At 36.6% G+C, this 20,380-nt stretch overlaps 1 protein-coding gene across 7 annotated transcripts in view; it reads left to right on the forward strand.

Moving 5' to 3' along the window:
- Positions 1-399: 399 nt before the first annotated feature.
- LOC131031479 (rhodanese-like domain-containing protein 8, chloroplastic) overlaps positions 400-20,380 on the forward strand; it is a 131,108-nt gene continuing 111,127 nt past the window's right edge. For 2 of the 7 annotated variants that reach the window (XM_057962604.2, XM_057962605.2), the window contains exons 1-2: positions 405-1,020; positions 19,086-19,139. In XM_057962604.2, the coding sequence (XP_057818587.1) occupies positions 622-1,020; positions 19,086-19,139 (453 nt within the window). In that variant the 5' untranslated portion in view covers positions 405-621. Of the gene's footprint in view, positions 1,021-19,079; positions 19,140-20,380 lie in introns of those variants that run through there. The other 5 variants (XM_057962601.2, XM_057962603.2, XM_057962602.2 and 2 more) reach the window with 4 other exon arrangements.

Raw genomic sequence — 20,380 nt, forward strand, 5'->3', positions numbered from 1 at the left:
GGCTAAGAGAAATTTAAAGATGTATTTCTAAATTCGTCAAATCAAATTGCAAATTGCATAGCTGTTTGAGTAAAGGGAAGGTTTGTATAGCCCAAAGATGAAGACCCTTTTTATAAAATTGATTATTGTTGCTCCAATTGATTAAACTGTTTTAGCTTTATTATATATTTTACTTGAAGAAGTCAATACTGATTATATGATTGATTGTAATCTTGTTAATCTATTTTGTACAACTTTTATATGCGATTCTTAACTGCTATCTCTATATAAAAGGCATTCTTTCCATATTTTAAGAAAAACTTTAAAATGTGATGTTTTATAATAATTTGTTTTTGGAAAATATAGTATATGGCACTACTCATTTTTAAAAAAACATGAAGTGCCTTTTACTCCATTAACTCATAGGAGGCGTCATATGATGTTATCTTGGATTTCCTAACCACAACTATATCTCAAACGCAAGGATTCAAATGATTCAGTTTCCCCAAGATTCACATTATCTCCTTCGGCTGTGTCTAAGCAATGCATCAGTAACGAATGCTATTCGTTCTGGTTGAACTGTAGTAGCGCGTGGATGGAAGCTTTGAGCTTTGAGCCTTATGCTTCACATTTAATTGCAACATGTCACTCGTTCTCTCAACAAAACCCACAACCTTCCAAGCTCACTGGAAGACCGATTCACACTTGTCCCTTCGCTATCCAAATCACCGTAACAGTAATCACATCCGCTCCTTTTCTTCCTTTAGCGGATTAATAGGATTCAAGAAAAAGTTCTCTTTAAAAAAGGGTGGTTGTCTGATCGAGTCCTACAGACATGGAATTCATGTTGGAAAATCCCTTGAATGTGGAGGAAGGGTCAACTTTGATATTCCCGCTGAAAATAGGGAAGATGCATGCCAATCTGTTCAAGCACAAAAGATGGCCTGCAGTGGTCTGGAATTTTTGGCCGTTAGCTTCTATCATTTTGTTAGGATTGAAGACCCACAAGAGGAAGTTGCGAAACACCAGGAGTTTTTGGAGGTAGAAACACGTTGTAACCATGTTTCTATTTGCTTATTAGTCCAATTCCTCTTATTTTACACATTTAATCAGCTGTCTCTGGCCTTTTTTTGATGGAACAAAAGTACAATATTAGACCATACATTTTAGGAATCCGCCATAGAACCTTGTTTGCACAACACGACTACTGTAATTAGGCTTAGAATCTCATCATTTGCATGCACATTGAGTTATGGTGTTTTTATTTATCTTTATTGATAAATTCCAAAAAGTGTTTATGGGCTGCTTAAAATGCCTTAAGGGTGAGCTTTGAACCCCTCATCTTCCTGTTCAAGCATTCTTCGCTGATTGGTAGTCATGCCTATCCACCTGTCGCTACTCCTCCACAAATGGCGGACGTGGATGATTACAGTGCTTTGGGGAGCTACTCCGTCTCCCACTAGCTCTCATTTCTTCCTCTGCTTTTTGGTGCTGTTCGGTTGTGGCCTTCTATCCGGCACTCATGTTTGATCTGCTTGTTCTGTTCTGATAAATCCCATTCTATTAGTGGTTTTGCATTCTCAGGCCTTCGCTCTCCGCATGACCATCTTGCGTTTTGCTTCCCTTTTGGTACTGTTGGTGTTCTGTTTCTTTCTGGCTTGGGACCACCTTTTGTAATCCGAATTTTTAAATTAATATAATTATGGGTGTTACACTGTTTTATTTAAAAAAATAGTAATTAATTTCATAAACTTACCTTCGACAGCACCAACTTAGAGAAGGACTTAAGATGGCTTTGGACATATGATGGTTTGTTATGAAAACATGTGAATCTCCTCACCGAAATGCATGTTTCTTTCTTCCACTCTATCTCTGTGCCCTTCTTTTGCATCGCCAAGTTGAGGAAGAGGATGATGCCTGTGTCGAAATTTTTTGTTTATATCATACCTTTATCAATGAACTTGTTGCCCTACAATTTGTGGCATTGTCCATTATGACTTGAATAAAATTTTGAAGACCTATCATCTCAATGGATTCTATGAGGATCTTGGCAATGAAGTTTGCATCCTTCACTTGCTCCTCATAATCTATTGCCTTAAAAAATATTGTCCCTTTAGGGCATATTGCAAATAAAAGATTTTTTTTTACAATCTTTCAATTCATCATAAGCAATGGATACTTTTGTTTCAGCTCATAAATCTTTGATTGAGTGCAGTGATGTTTCTACAAAGTGTTTTTCTTTTGCCAACAAGGTGGTGCACACCTTCTCATACCTAGAATCTGTGTAACCTAAGGGTGTTTGATTGATTGTCGACACTATTTCTCTCCAATATGGTTACCTCACAAGGTTGAAAGGAAGCCCATTGGTGTAAATATACTGTACAATGTGCTCATTTGATATGCCCCTTGCTTCATTCTAAAATGCCCTATCTAATGGGCCTCTTCCCTAGGGAAGAAAAGGGATTTTGTTTTCTTGGGAAGATAACGTCACAATGAATGGATGTGATGTATTCGCTATTGGTGAGGTGAAAGATGGCTCTACAAGTGGCTTGCGTGATCCTTTCTTGGACAAAGGATGGGATTTAGATCTCACATTCTCAGACACAATATTTGCTTCTTCTTGCTTGTTTATACATGCAATAATATGTTCTTGGGGCAACCTTTTTTTGTTTGGCCTTGGACAAACTTTAATCCCTTGGCTGGTCATAGCACATAGGTGAGCTTTCACTCGACTGACTAAGTAAGCTTGTATACTTGTTTTTGTATTGATTGCATTACCAAAGAAAACTCCCACCAATTGGAAGTTGCCCAATCATTGTCACATGGCTCCAAAGAGGGGATCTTTGGTCAAATTTGAAAGTTCTCTCCATCCTTGTTCCCTTTGAACGTGGACTAGCAGCCACCATTATGAAGTTGAACAATAAGGATACGTGTAACCACATGTTTCGAAAAAAATATCACCCTTGGCTACATTAACAAAGAAAATGAAAAAAATAAAAGAAAAGAAAGAAAACTACAATCTAACCCTATGATGCATTTTATAAGAAAATGAAAAAACCTTCAAAACAAATTTAAAAAATAAATAAATTTGGAAGCTTCGAAATAAAATGAAAAGCATAATATAAACAGTGAATTTCTTTGGTGAACTGCTCCTTCATGCCTTTGCAATCCTTAATCACTCAAAAAACTAGTTGGACTTGCTTTTGAAAAAAATAGGGCTGGGCAAGTTAGAATGAAACATAGGTTGTGTGTTTCTTTTGTTTTGTGCTATCTTGTTGGATACGTGTTCAGTTGGAAGTAGATCCATGATTTGGTTTGATATGCTTGTAGATTTGGATGGGATCCTAGGCAAAGGTGTTTGGTTCGGCTAGGACGAACCTCGATGAACTCAAGATGAATTTGAGGGAACTTGGTGTTGTGACCTTTTCACAGATCGCCCCATTGCAAATGGGGACCCCCTTTTTTTTTGCCCGTAGTCTTAGGTCTCAGGTACTTTGGCAGCAGTCAATTTTCTCATTAGATCAGATTGAATTCATTATAGTTCTTGATGCTTAAGTGTTGAATAGAGGTCAAGATGATCACCAAGTGATCCTTCATAGTGCAACCTTAAGGTTAGGTCTTAGGTATGACCCTTAGTCTAGCAAGCAGTTGGACACCCTTAGGTTGGAGCACAGAGGTGATGAACAATCTGAGATGAGGCAATTAATCAAGATGTTCAAGGTCTAAGTGATGATGAAGAGAACGAATGCACCAAGTCAACCCCATGAATAAGTTACCAAACAATTGGTGCAATCAACAAGCAAAGGTGGTCGAGGTGAGTTATCCATGACTCACCAAAATCCATGGTCTTGAGGGACTAAGTGAAGATGCTAAATAGAAGCGATAATGAATGAGTTTATCCCCCCTTGAATCCTTCAAGTTTGAAAGCAAAGACAATGAAATGATCAGCTTAGTCAAATGATGAAGAAGTCAACTTGGAGTGAAGGTTAATGAGTTTATCCTTGGGTCACCAAAATCCACGACCTAGCTAAGTCCACGACTTTGGGGTCATAGTTGGCAATGGTGAAGGTAAGCGACGCTATCCAAATGTCTTGATGGGTGATGAAGAGAATACCTTGGATTGAGTTAAGTAAGGAAATCGACATGATGAAGGTGAAGTGAAATAAAGATTAAGTCAAGGTGGAGGTCACACTTGCCGTGCTTATCCTTGAGTTGCTGAAATCCACGACCTTGATGACCTTTTTCCTTGAGTTGCCAAAATCCGCGCTTTAAGCATGGAGATGACAAGATTGATCTTTGAATTAAAGATGAAATGATGAGCAAGCTCAATTCTTGCTTAGAGAATTATGATCAACATCATATTAAAAGTGAAGTGAATTGATCAACTAAGTGCTTGAAGTTGGCAAGATTGAACAATGAACAAGATTATCCCTCACTTGCCAAAATCCACGACTTGGCAATGGTAAGTGCAACATTGTGATATTCGATCTAGAAAATGACTAAGTTTGGTGGAGAATGAGAATGATCAATGGAACCAACTACTTGAGGGAGGTAAGCAAATTTATCCTTGGGTCATCAAAATCCACGACCCTAGAGAATCCATGCCCATAAGAAATCCATGATCAGCCTAAGTCCGTGACCAAAGGGTGAGGTGGCAATGAGGTGACAATGAGGTGGCTCTAAGACAAGGTAAGTCGACATATGAAGATAACCGTTTTAATTTTGAATTTGAAAGAAGCAAGTTGGTTAATGTTGGAAATTGAAGCATTGCAAATAATTAAATGAAAGGACATAAAATGCAAGGTCGGCCTCCTAGGGAGTTGAAACACTAAAAGTCATGAGCTGCCTATATAGAGGGGTTGATGGTCATTTCATTTGATCATCGGCACAAACGATTTCCTTCTTAATAGCAGCGATCTGAATCTTTCAGTCAGTGACTCTCACCGGCATAGGGTAACTTCTAAAGTGATTTTCTTCATCAACCAATGCGAATTTCCCATCATTGAGCAGCAATTTCTTTCACTGGGCAGTGAACTTCTTCTATCAAAGGCGATGTTTTTTGCATTGTCCAGTGAACTACTTTCATCAAATAAGCAATTTTTGTGTTGTCACAGCCAGCTATTTCCTTCCCCAATCAAAGCAATGAATCCTTTCAAACAGCAATCAGCGAACCTGAAACATTAAGGAGAAGGCGAATTCAATCAGGCAGCGATTCTTTTTGATCACCTTCACACGAAGAATGCAGCAAACTAATCAGCATTAAAGCAAATTCACCTACATTGTGGGCGCTTTTTCTGAGATTCAGCATTATTTGATTATCGATCAAGTCACATACCAGGTCTGATTTCTGAGCTTTTGAAGTATTTTATTGAGATTCAGCCCTGGTTATATGCTGGTGCAGTCCCAAATCAGGGTTAGAAAGGGTTTTGAATCTTGAAATTCCTTCAATATCATTTCTGATTTCTGTTCCTAATCAAGTATCATTGCATTTTATGATCATTTTTAAGGTGAATTTCAGTCAAATAGAGGGTTAGGGTTTGAATTGAAGCTAGGGTTATAGCAATTCATTAGGTTTTATACTGATTTTTGTTAACTTTTCTAAGGCTGAATTGCTATCCTTGTTAAAGCATTAAGGCAAATTCACCTACATTGTGGGCGCTTTTTCTGAGATTCAGCATTGTTTGGTTATCGATCAAGTCACATACCAGGTCTGATTTCTGAGCTTTTGAAGTGTTTTATTGAGATTCAGCCCTGATTATATGCTGGCGCAGTCCCAAATCAGGGTTAGAAAGGGTTTTGAATCTTGAAATTCCTTCAATATCATTACTGATTTCTGTTCCTAATCAAGTATCATTGCATTTTTATGATCATTTTTAAGGTGAATTTCAGTCAAATAGAGGGTTAGGGTTTGAATTGAAGCTAGGGTTATAGCAATTCATTAGGTTTTATACTGATTTTTGTTAAATTTTCTAAGGCTGAATTGCTATCCTTGTTAATGATTTTCAATCCTCTACACTTTAATATCCTTTCAAAACCCTAACTTAGACAATTCTCACAGGTGGAAGATGGCAGCCATTCTCATAGGTGGAAGATGGCAGCCCCAAAGGCCAGAGGAGTTTCAAGGCAAGCTCTCATCAAAGAAGATTCAAAAGGAGTGCTATTGGAGTCAAGGATCACATCACTATGGGCTAATGTTGGAGATACCAACCTAGGCAAGATTGACATGGGGAAGTTCCAAGGATCTCTTTACAAGAGCAAACCCTGCGGAGTATCAAAGAAGATGATTGAGAGCGGAATTGTGCAAGCAATTGGCTTTGCTCCAACTATCTAATACAATGAGCTGATAGTGGAGTTTGCCAAGCACTACGATGCGGACACAAGATAGATAGTGGCACATGAGGGCAAAGTCCTAGCATACTTATCGGAAGCCACCATCAGTGAGGCATTCAACATACTTGATCACAAGAACATGATATACGAGAACAAGGAGCACAAATGATCTATGATGACGATCTGGAGAAATGCTTGGGCATCGTCAACAAATATTGGATATCAAAGGCTAGACCTCATCCCTCCAAGATGCCTAATAAGCTTCATCGAGTGGACTTCAAGGAGGAATATGGCAATTTGATCACATTGCTCAACCGGATCATGGGAAGTCCTCAAGCCTCTTCTTTCGAGACTTGGATGTTTTACTACCTGGAAGTAGTGACAGAAGGTGGAGAGAAAGTCAATTGGGCAAGGATCATAAGCAATAACACTGATCAACAATTTAGGAGGCTAGAGCGCACCAAGCAATTCTACATGAGTTCCTATATCATCTACTCACTTGCAAGGGCTTATGGATACAAAGGACTAACATATGTAGGCCCAGTTGGAAACAGAGAAACAAAAACAAGAGTGTGTGAGTGCTACACACAACTGCACTTTCACAACAAGGCACACTTTAGGAGAGTGAATGATGCCTTCCCCATGCACACAGTAAGAACATTGCAAGGTGGCATCCATCAGAGGCTATCCCAGGAAGCGAAAGAATTAGTAAAGAAGTATGGTGCTTGGTTCATTCAATACCCCAAGTTCACTTACATAAGAGTTCAAGAATGCTCATCTCCACCACACAAACTTCCACGTTATCCTATGGACAAGATGGTATTATTGGAACTCTTGAGGCAGTTGGTCACCTACAACAAGATTCAAAATAACAGGCATAAGGATGGAATTTATTTTCCGATCTCAGCTGGACAGTGAGTGGAAGTATGCCCATTAATACAAGCGGCCGAGAAGTCAAAAGAGGAGTTGAAATTCTATCTCCTTGTTGAATATCCTCCGCAAACAAACTTTGATCCATGTGGTAGCATAAGGAGGTTAAATGGTGGTAGGCACAAGCACAAGCCACATATAGAAGAGTACTGGATGAATGCCAAGGATGGCTTTGAGATTAGAAGGAAGATGTTTTGTAGGCTACCTATAGAGATCTTCAGGACTTGTAGAATATTCCCCATCCCCGATCAAGTGCAAGATGATGGAAGGAGCCTCCATCATGCCTACGAGCAAGAAAAGTACAAAGAGATAGAAGTTAATTGGATTGGCATTGAGATCACATAATTAGAAGAGCTCATGAAACCTGTCTAGGCAAATACACGAAGGTTGGTGGATGCTCAAACCAACAAGTTGAAGAGTCAAAATGTTCAGTTAACATATGATATGATGGGAGATTCGGATTCATTCGATGAAGAGATGGAAAGCATAACCATGAGTGGTAATGCAACTCAATCATCTCAACCTAAGGGTTCCAAGAGGAAAGGAAGTCATAACGAAGGAATAAGACAAAAGAGGCACAAGATTAGTTCAAATCATCCTTCCACCAACACCTCATCCCTACAAGAGGTCGCAATGAATCGAGTATCCATCAATGAAGGTCAATCACTCAAGAGAGGCAAAGATCCAAGGCATGAATGAGCCCTTGGAATCTACTATATAGGATAATCAAGGTGAAAGATTAGATAAAGGAAAGTAGCCTCAAACACATTATACTGCAGCAGTGCAAGAGCAAGCTATTGACAACACAACAGCAAGGGATGAATATGTGGAGATAATGGATGAGGATGATAATGAGGAAACAACCTCTCCACCCTGGGTAGAGCAGCAATCCAAGGAATTGGAAGTAGAGAAGGAGCAATCTGCTATCTTGGCATGGCTTAGAGAAAGCGTGACTAGAGAAGTGATAGTAGTAGAAGAAGAGATAACGGATGACTTAGATAGCTTCTTACAGAGAATTGGTAAGACAGTTGAGAAGAAGAAAGCTACGAAGCTTTCCAAGATCACAAGAGATAATACAGGGTCCTAGACAACTACTCCAAGAGTGGACAAGCCAAAAGATGAGATCACTATTGACGACTTTGACTTGACAACAATTGAGTTAGGTCCTACTACTGTTGAACAGGAGATGGAAGAGTTGAGTGAGTCAGTGGGGGCAGTCTAGGATAGATTGGAGCTTGTGCAAGAAGATAAGAGGAAGCTAGAGAAAGAATTGAATGTCTTGAGAAGCTATGTCCAACAACTGAGGAATCCGATAAGACAAACCGACCCTTCATGTAGTCCTCCATCATCGCTTCCGCTGGATTAGTTGATGATTTGGAAGTAATGAGAGTTGGATTGATAATGCCTTCACCAAAGCAAATGAGTTCTTGGTAGACTTAGCACACATATTTGAGAGAGTTTCAGCTATCCTTGACAGGATCTAGGTGCTTGATGCTTCCTATGATGTCTTTAGTCACAGTAAGGAATTCACTATTCCAAGGCTACAAGTATTGATGGACATCCCCAAGCAAACCTTGGTAAACGTTGGAGTGGTGAAGGATGGACAATCATGTGACTTCTACAGATGGTATTACACACTTAGAATGAGAAGGGATATGTATGAAGGTATCAACAGGGGTTGCACTCGAATTGAAGAAATGATCAAGGTGGTAAATGATAGAAATGTGGCAGCAACTGAAACAATACTTGGGAAAGAGATGAAGGAAGAGGTAGAAATAGCTGTTGACATATTGACAAAAAGAGTGAGGTATATCTTCTGTGGGACAGTTGGATCACTTTCAGAGTAGTAGTTGGAGGATATTCAGTCATTCATGACACTTGTGAGCAATGTCCAAGACTTGGGGCTTGAGTGGGAGAAGATCTTCATTTCATCCTTAGCGGAGTTAGATTACATAGAGAATCAATTGAAGATCATGCCAAGTGTCCCAATGGATGAGCTTGATTGCATCATGTCCAAATTCTTTGAATTTGCTTGTAGAGAAATAGATAAGGGAAACAAACTTCTAGATGATTGTTTGTTATGATCCCTTGTGGCATTGAATTTTCTAATTGGAGGATTCATCTTTGTAGTTTGTGTGAGAAAGTTGTTACTTTCTTATTGGCTGATATTTAGTGATATGCAATAATTTGGTATTTTGTTGTAACAAACCCTAATTAGGGTTTAGGTGGCATAATCTTGGCCCCTGATTTTAGATTGATCTTGACCATTTATTTGTATTGAGAGCTCTATATGAGCTCAACTCATTTCATTTTGTACAACATAAGAGATTGATTTTGAAGAATTGTTGCTTTCATGCTGCAAGAGAGAATAAAATCATTGAAGTGTTGGTGACTTATTGTGTTTGGAGTATTTGCATGTTTCTTCATCCTTTCAAATCAGAAAAAAAAGAAGAAGATAGAAAAGATTTGCTTCAAGTGTTTTAGATGAATGAAAGATCATTGTTGATGATTAATGGTGAAATTTGTATGTTCATACTACTAGTGTTTTGCTGATTGCCAAATACTTTGCGTGGTCAACTGAACTCTTTACACAAGCATAACTTTGATTCTTACTCACCCATTGATATGCATCACATTGATGGTGTCTATGTTGGTGGTGATTTGAATATCATTTGCTTACCTTAGAAGATCGCACTAGCTTTGTGGAGTTGTTCCTTGCATGTCAAAGCAAAGTCTAGTTGAATTTCACTAAAATCGTCCATTGTCCTTGCATTCCTAGGATTAATATAGCACTCCTCAAACCTTTAATCCTTTTTTACTCTTTTTTATCAATCATTCGTTAGTAGTAGTAATCAAAGAGCCTCATTGCATATCATTCGAAAGCATAAATTAGACTCATAGAGTATTCCTTGTGTTTGAAAGATTCATCTCCTAAGAACAACTGCGTAAGCCCCCTTGGATTATCAGCAATCACATCAACCATTGAGCTTATCCACACGTCAAGACCTGACATTTGGAACCTTGGAGTCACCTCAAGTGATCACTTAGTTCAGCATTTGAGGAGATTTTGTTCAAGAGAGGATAAGATACCTTGGTATTTTATTTTGTGTATGAAGTGCATAAAAACACATCAACACTTGGGTGAACCCATTTATCCTCGCGAGTTTTTAAAATTTTTTTTGGCTTTGACTTTGACTTGGGTGCCCTAAAATGATTTTTAAACACAAAAAGTCACTTCTAAAAATATCAAACACCAAACAAATTTACTTTAGCTCATTTTCTATTGCAAAATAGTTGAAAAAATATATTATTTCAATAGCCTAAACATTCATTTTTGCTTCTTGAATTAACAAGAGGAGTTGAAGGATATTTGAAGGTTTTACAATGATTGCATTGCTATTCTTATGTATTTTCAAGTGTCTAATCCCTGCTAAGAACATAGAAGAATTTTTTGCAAATAGGTAAGTTTTTTTCATTTTTTTCCTTCCATGATTGTTTTACAAAACATAAAACAAACTCTTTGCTTTGTTTTTCTAAGTTTCTTTGATTCTTCTATGAATGGATCAAAAGAGCTAGGTTTTATATATCTATTTTTTCAAAATATTTTTTTGTTTTTTGTTTTGAATCACAATGGTGGCTAGTTTTGTTCCATAGCTCAACCTAAATTCAAAATAGAACCAAGTTGTCCTCGATAGAACTATTTTGATATGATAAAACTGGTTCTAGGTGGTGGGGGTTATATTTGGATTTGTTAGGGATGTGATATTAGATTATATAGTTGGGTGAAAGCCCATTTGTGTGAAATACTTTGACAAGGCATCAATGCTTGCCTTGGAAAGAATGGTGTACTTGTTTTTTTGGAGCAAGTGATAGCATATATTATGGAGTAAGAGAAAGCAAATGAACTAGTAGGTTGAGATCAAATCACCCCTTGGCAAAAAGAAGATCAAAGGGAATGAATCCTCCAATGCCCCCATGAAATCCTAATGTTGTGGTAGAGAACCACCTATTTTTGGCCACTCTTGAAAGTGAAGAACCCACTACAAACAAAAGATTAAAGGGATTTTTTAAAATTGCATTTCAAAGTGAGACTCGAGATGTTACCAATCAACACATAGCAAGATGTATTCATGTAAATTGGCGAAAAATAGGGAAAAAATTAATGAGGCTCCAAAAGAGTATAAGGGCCTAGTTTATGAGAAGGTGCATGGCACAATATTGGAAAAAAAGGTCAATCTCGTAGAGAATTCATTGAAATCCATAAGGGATTCACGAGTTGAGATAGGGTTGTCCATTGTTTTCGATGGGTGGAAAGATGTTAAAAATGAACCTTTGATCAATGTCATGGTTGTGTCCCCTAAAGGGGCAATGTTTTTGGGAGCCGTAGATTGTGAGGGGTAGGTGAAAGATGGCCAAGTTATTGTGGATATTCTCATTGCAACCATTGAGAAAGTGGGACCTTGTGATGTAGTTCAAGTCATAACGGAGAATGCAAAGAATTGTAGAGCTGTTGGGTTGTTGATTGAGAAACGCTATTCACACATCTTTTGGACACCTTTTACACTCCACTCTCTCAATCTTATGCTAAAAAAAATTGGGAATAAAATTGATTGGATTGAAGAGTTGTATGTAGAGGTGGAGGAAATCCAAATGTTCATCACCAACCATCACTTGTCACAAGGCATTTTTAGATCATTTTCAAAATTGAAGCTATTGAATGGAATTGAAGTATTATAATTTTTTTTTTTTCATAACTTGATTGCGTATTCTAGTTCTTTTTTAAATTTTGTTTTCACATTTCATTTTCTATTTTTAAATAGGTTGTTGAGATCTATTTTGCTTCTAACAAAATTGTCTTGAGATGACTTGTGAAAACTCGAGAGGCACTTTCTATCATGGTGACTAGCTAAAATTGGTCCATATGGAGGCAAAACAACATTGAGAGGGCAACAAATATTAAGTGAATGATTCTAGATAACTCTTAGTGGGATTGTGTGGAGTATCTCATTTTTTTCATTGAGCCCATTTTGAGTATGATTCATTATATTGACATGGACAAGCCTTGCTTGGGAGAGATATATGATTGTATCGACTCAATGATTGCGAAGACAAAGGACATCATAAATACGAAAGAGCAAGAACTTGAACAAAACTTTCTCCAAACAAGTGCACACAATTATTGAAGAAAGATGAAACACAATGACCACCCCACTACATCTTCTTGCCTTCACATTGAGAACAAACTATTATATTGTCAAGATTCTTTTTTTGCCAACAAGGGTTGCTCCATATGAAGATTTTGGAGTTTTTGAAAGGTACAAGACAACATTTCATTGACTCTTCCCTAATCCTAATTTTCAAGATGTAGTCATGACTGAGTATTGAGGTTCTTTTGATAAGTTTAAGAAGAATGCTTACGTTTGCCATGATCAACATTTTCAATACCTACAATTTCTTGCATTTGAAGTTTTATCACAAGTAAGTTTAATGTATTTTTATTTTTAGTCTTTAAAATTTCAACTTTCATTTATAGTTTTTAAATTTTTTTATTTTTATATTGTAAAACTCTAGCTCTTTACTTTGTCTTGATATGTTGCTAGTTCGTCCGCATCTGAGAGGAATTGGAGCACATATTCTTTCATCCACTCAGTAAAGTGTAATAGATTGCACTCAAAAAGAGCAAAGAACTTAGTATATGTGCATTCCAACTTGTGTCTCCTTTTGCACAAATAACATAACTACAAGGAAGGGGACACAAAGTTGTGGGATATAGAGTCAGAGCATATTGACTTGGATGCTTCCGTTTCCCAACATATTGCACTTGAGGATTTTGAAAGCCAACACACTTTTAGACTTTTACTGCAAGTGGTTGTGGTAGTGGCGGTGGCACTGCTTGTGGTTAATGTAATGTTCCTACATCATCTAATGACAATGATGATGATGATATTGATCATTTAGAAAATCCATTCGATGATTATAACTAATTGTTGAAATTGAAAGTATTATTTTAATATTTAACCTAAAATTTGAATAATGAATATCTTAAAATATTTATCATTTATGTTTGAAACAACATTCAAGTTTATGGAGGTTTTGTTGTTTATACGATGCTATGTGTTATTCTAATTGTAATGCCCCCTTTTGGGATTTACCATAATTTAGTCTTGAACAATAATTTTAACTTAAAGTGAGAGTTGTAATATATTAATAAATATAATTTAATCAAATATAAATGCATTTCATTATAATATTTAAAATTCTAAGAATAGTTTGGAAGGTAGAACTTATCTTGATAGCTTTCTCTGATTTATATACTTGAGATATGTGCCTCCATATTGTAAATTTCTGTCCTACTAGAGAGATTTAAATCTGGAAATAAATACGTAATAAAGTCTTCCCATGTCTATTGTTTTCTTATCACTGCTGCCTTAACACATTTACTAATACTGTTTTCATTCTTGTTTTAAATCGCTGTCTTGTCTTTTAGAAGATCACATCTCCCTTACAAAGATTAGCTGCCTTTTTACGATTGTCAACAGGTCTGTCTTAATGAATTACTAATTAATTATGTTATACTTTGCAAGCTAGCTAATAAATCACCATTGTTTTTTAAATTATGAGGATTTGCCATCTGTTAAGATGTGAGGATTGTTTATTAAGTCTCTTGTAATGTCCCCACTTTAGCAGTTGACCAAGCATATGTGCGTTAGCCTAGCTCTACATGGTCCCGAGGGCTAACGAAGGGTTTAAAGGGATCCTGGAGTGTTTTGGCCTAGTCATTTCCAGTTCAGGCCAAAACGGAGTTGATTTACTTAGTTTCAGGCATACTTACTATTTTTAGTAAGTCAACAGGACACAACGGAGGCTAGTTCTGGTGATTGGATTCGATACTCCTTGGCGAGAGCTTTCTGACGAGTTATCAGTCGCGCTATTCGGAGTCCGATTGCTAGTATATTTTAATGCCTGAAGTGTTATTAAAGTAACATTTAATTTAATTGTAAAATATTAAAGTGTTACTTTAATATTTATTTTATGGGGATGTGTGCAAATCAAAGGGGCATCCAAGGGAGACATAAGTGAATATTCTAATATGTTTTATATTGCACATGTTTTATCCCACATTGCTTAAGTGAGTTGGGTCGACCCTTGGAGAAAGAATAAAAGGAAGCTTTTGTGGCCTCATTCAGCATGTTGAATTTGAGAAGAAATTGATGTGTGAGTTGCAGATCCTTTCTTGGCATTAGAGGACGTCTATCCTCTCGTGTGACATTCTAGACGTCATTCCCTTGGGGTTTGGCCTTTGGAATCCATTGCTTTCAACTTCATTAACAGGCAGATTGGGTGCATTCTGGGTGCATTTCCAGCTACAGGCAGCAACACTATTTGGGTGTATTTCCAGCTACAGGCCGCAACACTATTCACGCGGGCACTATTCACATGGCACTATTCATGTCATTGTAGCAGCAAGATTGGAAAACATTTGATGGAGCATTATTGCTGGAGTATTTAGTGAGTTGAAAAATCTGCTATGTATTTGATTAATTCTAAAAATAATATCATATCAGCAGTAGTTCAATTTCCAGTTGCATATTATTGTAGTTTCATTCTTGTTCATACTCTGTGATTTCAATTCCATGTAAAACAAACCAACATTTCATTTCCGGAGCCATAAGGGAATTTAAAACATTAAACGGAGAAATAAGGAGTGGATGCAAACTGTTTGATAAAATTCCTAGCAGTAGTTGGTATGGTTTTTGGGCATTCCGGGGTGTCCATTACATCTCTACTCATGTTCAAAACAAATGACATTCTGATTTCAAGGTACTCGATCAAGCTCAGTCGCTGCATACGTGATTGTTGCATACTTTATGTAGAGTGCTATTCTTTATCTTTTCTTGGTAATCGCTGTCGATTATCCACATATTCTGATCCCTGTTTGTGTATTGCTTTTCCTTGGATCGCTGATTACACTTAATTCAATAGGTCTAACTAGATCGCTTGTTCTTAATGCTCAATAGGATATGCTTCCTTATGGAGCTTCATTGACGGCTGTTTATGCTTGCTTGCTGTGGTCAGTGGTTCTCATGGTAACATCGATATGGGAATCGCATAATACCTTCCTCGATTCTTTTTTGTTCATGGAAATTGTTGTAACCTGAAATGTTCCCAAAAAGCTATCACTCCTGTGGGCAGATCCAATAATGCATGAATATCCGATATAAGTTTTCCAATGATCCTTCTTATAATTTACATTTTGAAGTGATGCCTCTGAAGGACATGTCTTTGTCCCTTCATAACAAACCACCCCTCTCCTTAATAGTTTATTGATTAGACTTCCTTTAATCGATTCTTCCTTAATATTCGATGTCTAATAATGGTGTCATTAACTACCAATATCGTACTTTCTAATATCGCATATGAGCATCTTTGATTATCGGGGGTCAAAGCTAATTATTAACGAGTCTTTGATATCTTCCAATGTTGATGTCGTAGTCGATATCAACATGTCTGTCAACCCAATTACAACTTGATCCTAATATGTTTTGGCCCTCAGAACAGAACTGAGTAATGGAGTGAAGGTATGTATCGTAGTCAATCATGAAGTCATCTAATTAAGTTTGCTATGATACGTTTGCTACAAACGCTCTAGTGTTGATAGCACCATAATCATTCATAATCATTTTTGTATATTAAGTATGTTTTAATGGTCAGGCTTATATCTGATATATCCGTCTTGTATTTCAAAATCCTATGATAATGACTCAGCATTAGTGGGTATTTGTGCCTTAGGATTATAATGCTGCTTTCATCATGTTTCTCGATGATTTTGAGCTTCAAGTTCTCAATGTTTTGATCAATAATAATAATATTCGGTACTGAATAAGATCCTTTAACTTCATAAATAGAAACTTTGCACAATCACCCTAATAAGCTCCACATCATATAGACTAGTATCTGTTTATGATTTGTTATATAATATATGAACGGTGATCGACTTTTTCCTGTCATTATGTTGATGCTCCTGGACGTCTTCATATGTAATCAATATGCTTGATTATTGTTGTCAATATAATTAAGGAATTCCACTATATGTGGAATGGTCTTCTAATATTATTTCATTAAAAAGAGAAGCTTCTAGAAGCTGACCAATCCTTGTGAGGAAAAGGATAAATGGGGGATGTGGCTCATTGTTTGGCATCGGTTATTTGTTATCTTCTCTTGTATTGTGGTTGTGGAGCCAAGGGTTGTCTACAGATTTGGTCTTAGGGAACGATACCTCCCTTTGATCTGCATAACTGAGGGGGTGAGAGATCCTCTAAAGGGTTGCCTTGAGAGTGAGGGACATTCAGTCCTTCTTACTGAGCTAATTGGGATTTGATATCAGTTTTTCATGGTGTACGATTTTGTTGAAGACTTGAGCTCTTGGGTGAATGAACAGTGATGATTGTGCCTACACATTGAGAAAGTCTAGGCGGCTTTCCTTGGAGCATATTGTAGGCCGATTTTGAAGAGAGTTGCAGGAGTGTATATCAGATCTGAGAAAAATTGCTTCAGACCCCTATCCGCCACGGTTTGCTCCAAATCCCTTGTTAATACACTCTGTTAAGTCTTGGAAGGCAGCGCTAGCATCTAGGAAGGAAGGCGATTCACTTTGGTGCATTTTGGAGTGGTTGGGAGTGAAGTTCGATGCATATTCAATTCTGAAACCAATTCGTACCAGTTTGGGTCATTCTACAATTTGGCTCATATACCTCTACTTGGGCATCGATTTTGGCAATTGCTAGTGACAATCAGCTTGGCAAGAAGTCGTGATTCTTTTGAGCATTGTGAGAGGGAGTTTGGCTGCCCAGATTACCAATTCTCAGACCTCCTTAGCAGCAGGGGTGATTTTGGCATAAAGATCGATTTGGGTCATTGAAGGCTCCAACATCAAAGATATTGCTTGCTTCTTCAAGGCGCAACATTTCAGGTTCATCTGTCATTAAAATATTCATTGTAATTCTCAGTTTGTATGTGGAGTCTTTGCTGTCATATGTCTTCAGACAATCTGAGAATTGGTCGCTGTTATTAGTCATTGTATGGGTATAAGCTGGCCAATGTGATGAGCATTTGATTTCTAAAATTAAGGGAGATATAAGGTTGTTTTAGTCTATATTTTGTTACTTGTTTGCATGCCAACTATTTGTCATAATTACAGTCTGTTATAATCACATATTTCTGCATACCTATTCATGCATTTTCATCAAAATATAAGCTGCATTATCATCCATGATTTTGTCCTATTTGTTTGCTAGTCATCCGCATTTGAAAACCAACCTTCCTAGTGTCAAAATCAGTCTGAAGTATTCCAGAAATCAGAACAGCATAACACACAGATGGTCTACAAATCTGCATAACAAGCAGGTTATACAGTTAGGAAGTTTGAACAGCAGGGTAATCAGCACATCATTTGACAATATCCCTTGGATATCTTAGTTAATAACAGCAGGGATATTACACCACTATATGTGGAATGGTCTTCTAATTTTATATCGGCAGGTATCTTTCATGTCTAGAGTGCTTCATGGTTGCCTAATGAATTTTAAGCTATCCTTAATGATAATACAAGGAGCTTTCTCAATATTAATAATACTTGACAGAGTCTTGTTTGGGGACATCACACTAATCTTAATTCATGTTTTTAGGCTCCATATATATATATATGTGTGCGTGTGTGATTTTTACATGTTTTTTGTACAAATGAACCCAAAACAAACCCAAAACCAATTTGTTTTTGCTGTATTCACAAATTTGAACCAGGATCTCTACCAGAACTGGTAACATAGGTTTTGTGTTATGTTCACTTGGGTATGCTTGGTTCACCTAGGGTACTAGGGTTTACATTGTTGATTTTATTGTAGCTGCGGTCGGAATCCACAGGCCTACATAAATAACACAAAGCTTGTGATTATATTGATGATATAATTATTATATTATTAGTTGTGAGATAATATAATATAATTATATTATTAATTGTGATAATATAATTATAGTTATAATTATTAATAATATGATTAAATATTAATGATTATATGAATTATTTAATATTATAATAAAGTATGGTGTCCCTTGGTGAAAGGGCACCTCTTGCATATATATTATGAGATGTGTGATCTCATTGAGTGAAGAAGATAGTAATAAAAAAATTATATATATATATATATGCAATACTTGGGACTTTAACATACATGAGCTATCTAGTATGTATTTAAAGTAAACTTGAGTCTCTCGTCCCCAGATCTAGATTAAGACCCGTCTAATGCAGGTAAAGGGATCTGTTGGAGTGTAACTGGTAACTTAGTCTACAAGAGATGCCACTACTAAATGATGGGATGCTGCGCACAAGAAGGACCATTAATTGGTTATGTTTTAGACTTGCATTGACTCACATAACTACATCGTTGATCCCTTTTAATTGTAGAGATGTTTTCAAGATATAATACTTTGCATGGGCTTATTTTTTAATTTTGAGTAGGTATGTTTAAATGTTAACATATTTTTAAATTTATCATTGTTTAGTTTGTTTAAAGTTTTTTAGGGTATTTTAACTTATTTTTATATTCAATTATAAATCTTAGTATATTATTTTATTTGCCATCCCCCTGCAATCCTCAAAATCCATTTTATTTGTTGTTCTTGAAGCCTTGTTTCCTCCCTTCCACAAAACTTAGAGAAACACTGCATAAAACTGAAAAGATAGCCTTTAGTCAATTTCCATTTCAAAGATTTAATGAATTGTTATATATATTAATGTAATTGCATTTCCTGACGTGAATTAAATACTATAGGATTCTGTATTTTTACAGAGTCGGAATATAATGGGCCGCATATACATAAATCAACAAGGCATCAATGCACAGGTCACTTACTTACCCTCATGATGCTTAAAGTTACTTTATTGTGTTTGTTGATGTCATTTGTTCTGGATTATAATTTATTCTGTCTAATTGGCGCTCATTGCTGGATTCCAGTTTTTGCTACGTAGTATCATTTCAAATAGAATTCCCAATTACATAATTTCTTTTGTTAATTATATTGAAGGGTGCATAACTGTTACTTGTAGTTTACTATTGCTTTTTAATTTCGTTCCCTGATTTATTATAATATTGCAGTTGTGAATAGGACCCTTGTGTATAACATCACTTCAATAGGGGGACAATCATCTCTGTATCATCTAACATAATTATGATTGGTTGCCAACTTCACCATTGATTATTTAATTTTTGATCAATTTTCAGGCTATAATCTTTGCTTCTTTATTCCACACAAGCAAAAGAAACATTCTGAAACATATTGTACCACTTTTACCATATGTTCATGTCAATGTGAAGGATAGACAATCTCCTCAATCAGTTTTAGGCAGTAGACAGAATCTAACTACTTGTAGACAGACAACAGTTCGGGAACCAATAGAATCAACAGTTAAAGCTTATCAGCTATGGAATGCGTACCATTCTACAGGCTGTAGAATCAAATACCGAGAGTGGTCTTAGACATTGATATTCTATCAACAGCACCAACCTTAAATTGCATGGCCGGACAAGTGTGCTGGAGTAGATACATGGTATACATCCATGGAGCACCATTTGAGACTACCAGTCTCCACTTTCATCTTCACTTCCAGAGGGTATGCTACTGATACCAGTACTAGGAATGGTAGAAGAAAGCAGATGATAGAATAACTGTTCTGTGAAAAAGGAAGCATGTCTTAACCTAAGTTGATATCCAAATGGACCAAATCCATATTTTGGCAATGATTTTCTTATCTAAAGAAAAAGTAGATAACAATTTACTCATACACATGAAGCAAATACTGAGAACTTTATCAGATTTTCTTCCTTCCTTTTCTCTTATGTTCGTCATGTCTTGTACTTCATATTAGTGACATTTGGTGTTGTATGTTATGTTTAAGTTGGCCATTTAACTGCTATATTTTTGTTTCCTTTGTAATTTCTAAGTGCTATCTTCTCCATGATGCCTTTTCAGTTATGTATGGTTGCATATAGTTAAGGAGGGTGTTTTCCAAAGAAGAATTCCATTATTCTTCATTCACATATATCATTCAAAGTTTTATTGAACAATTTTTGGAATTTCTCACTTC

Source organism: Cryptomeria japonica, chromosome 6, assembly GCF_030272615.1.
Source record: "Cryptomeria japonica chromosome 6, Sugi_1.0, whole genome shotgun sequence".
In the NCBI taxonomy this organism is placed as follows: domain Eukaryota; kingdom Viridiplantae; phylum Streptophyta; class Pinopsida; order Cupressales; family Cupressaceae; genus Cryptomeria; species Cryptomeria japonica.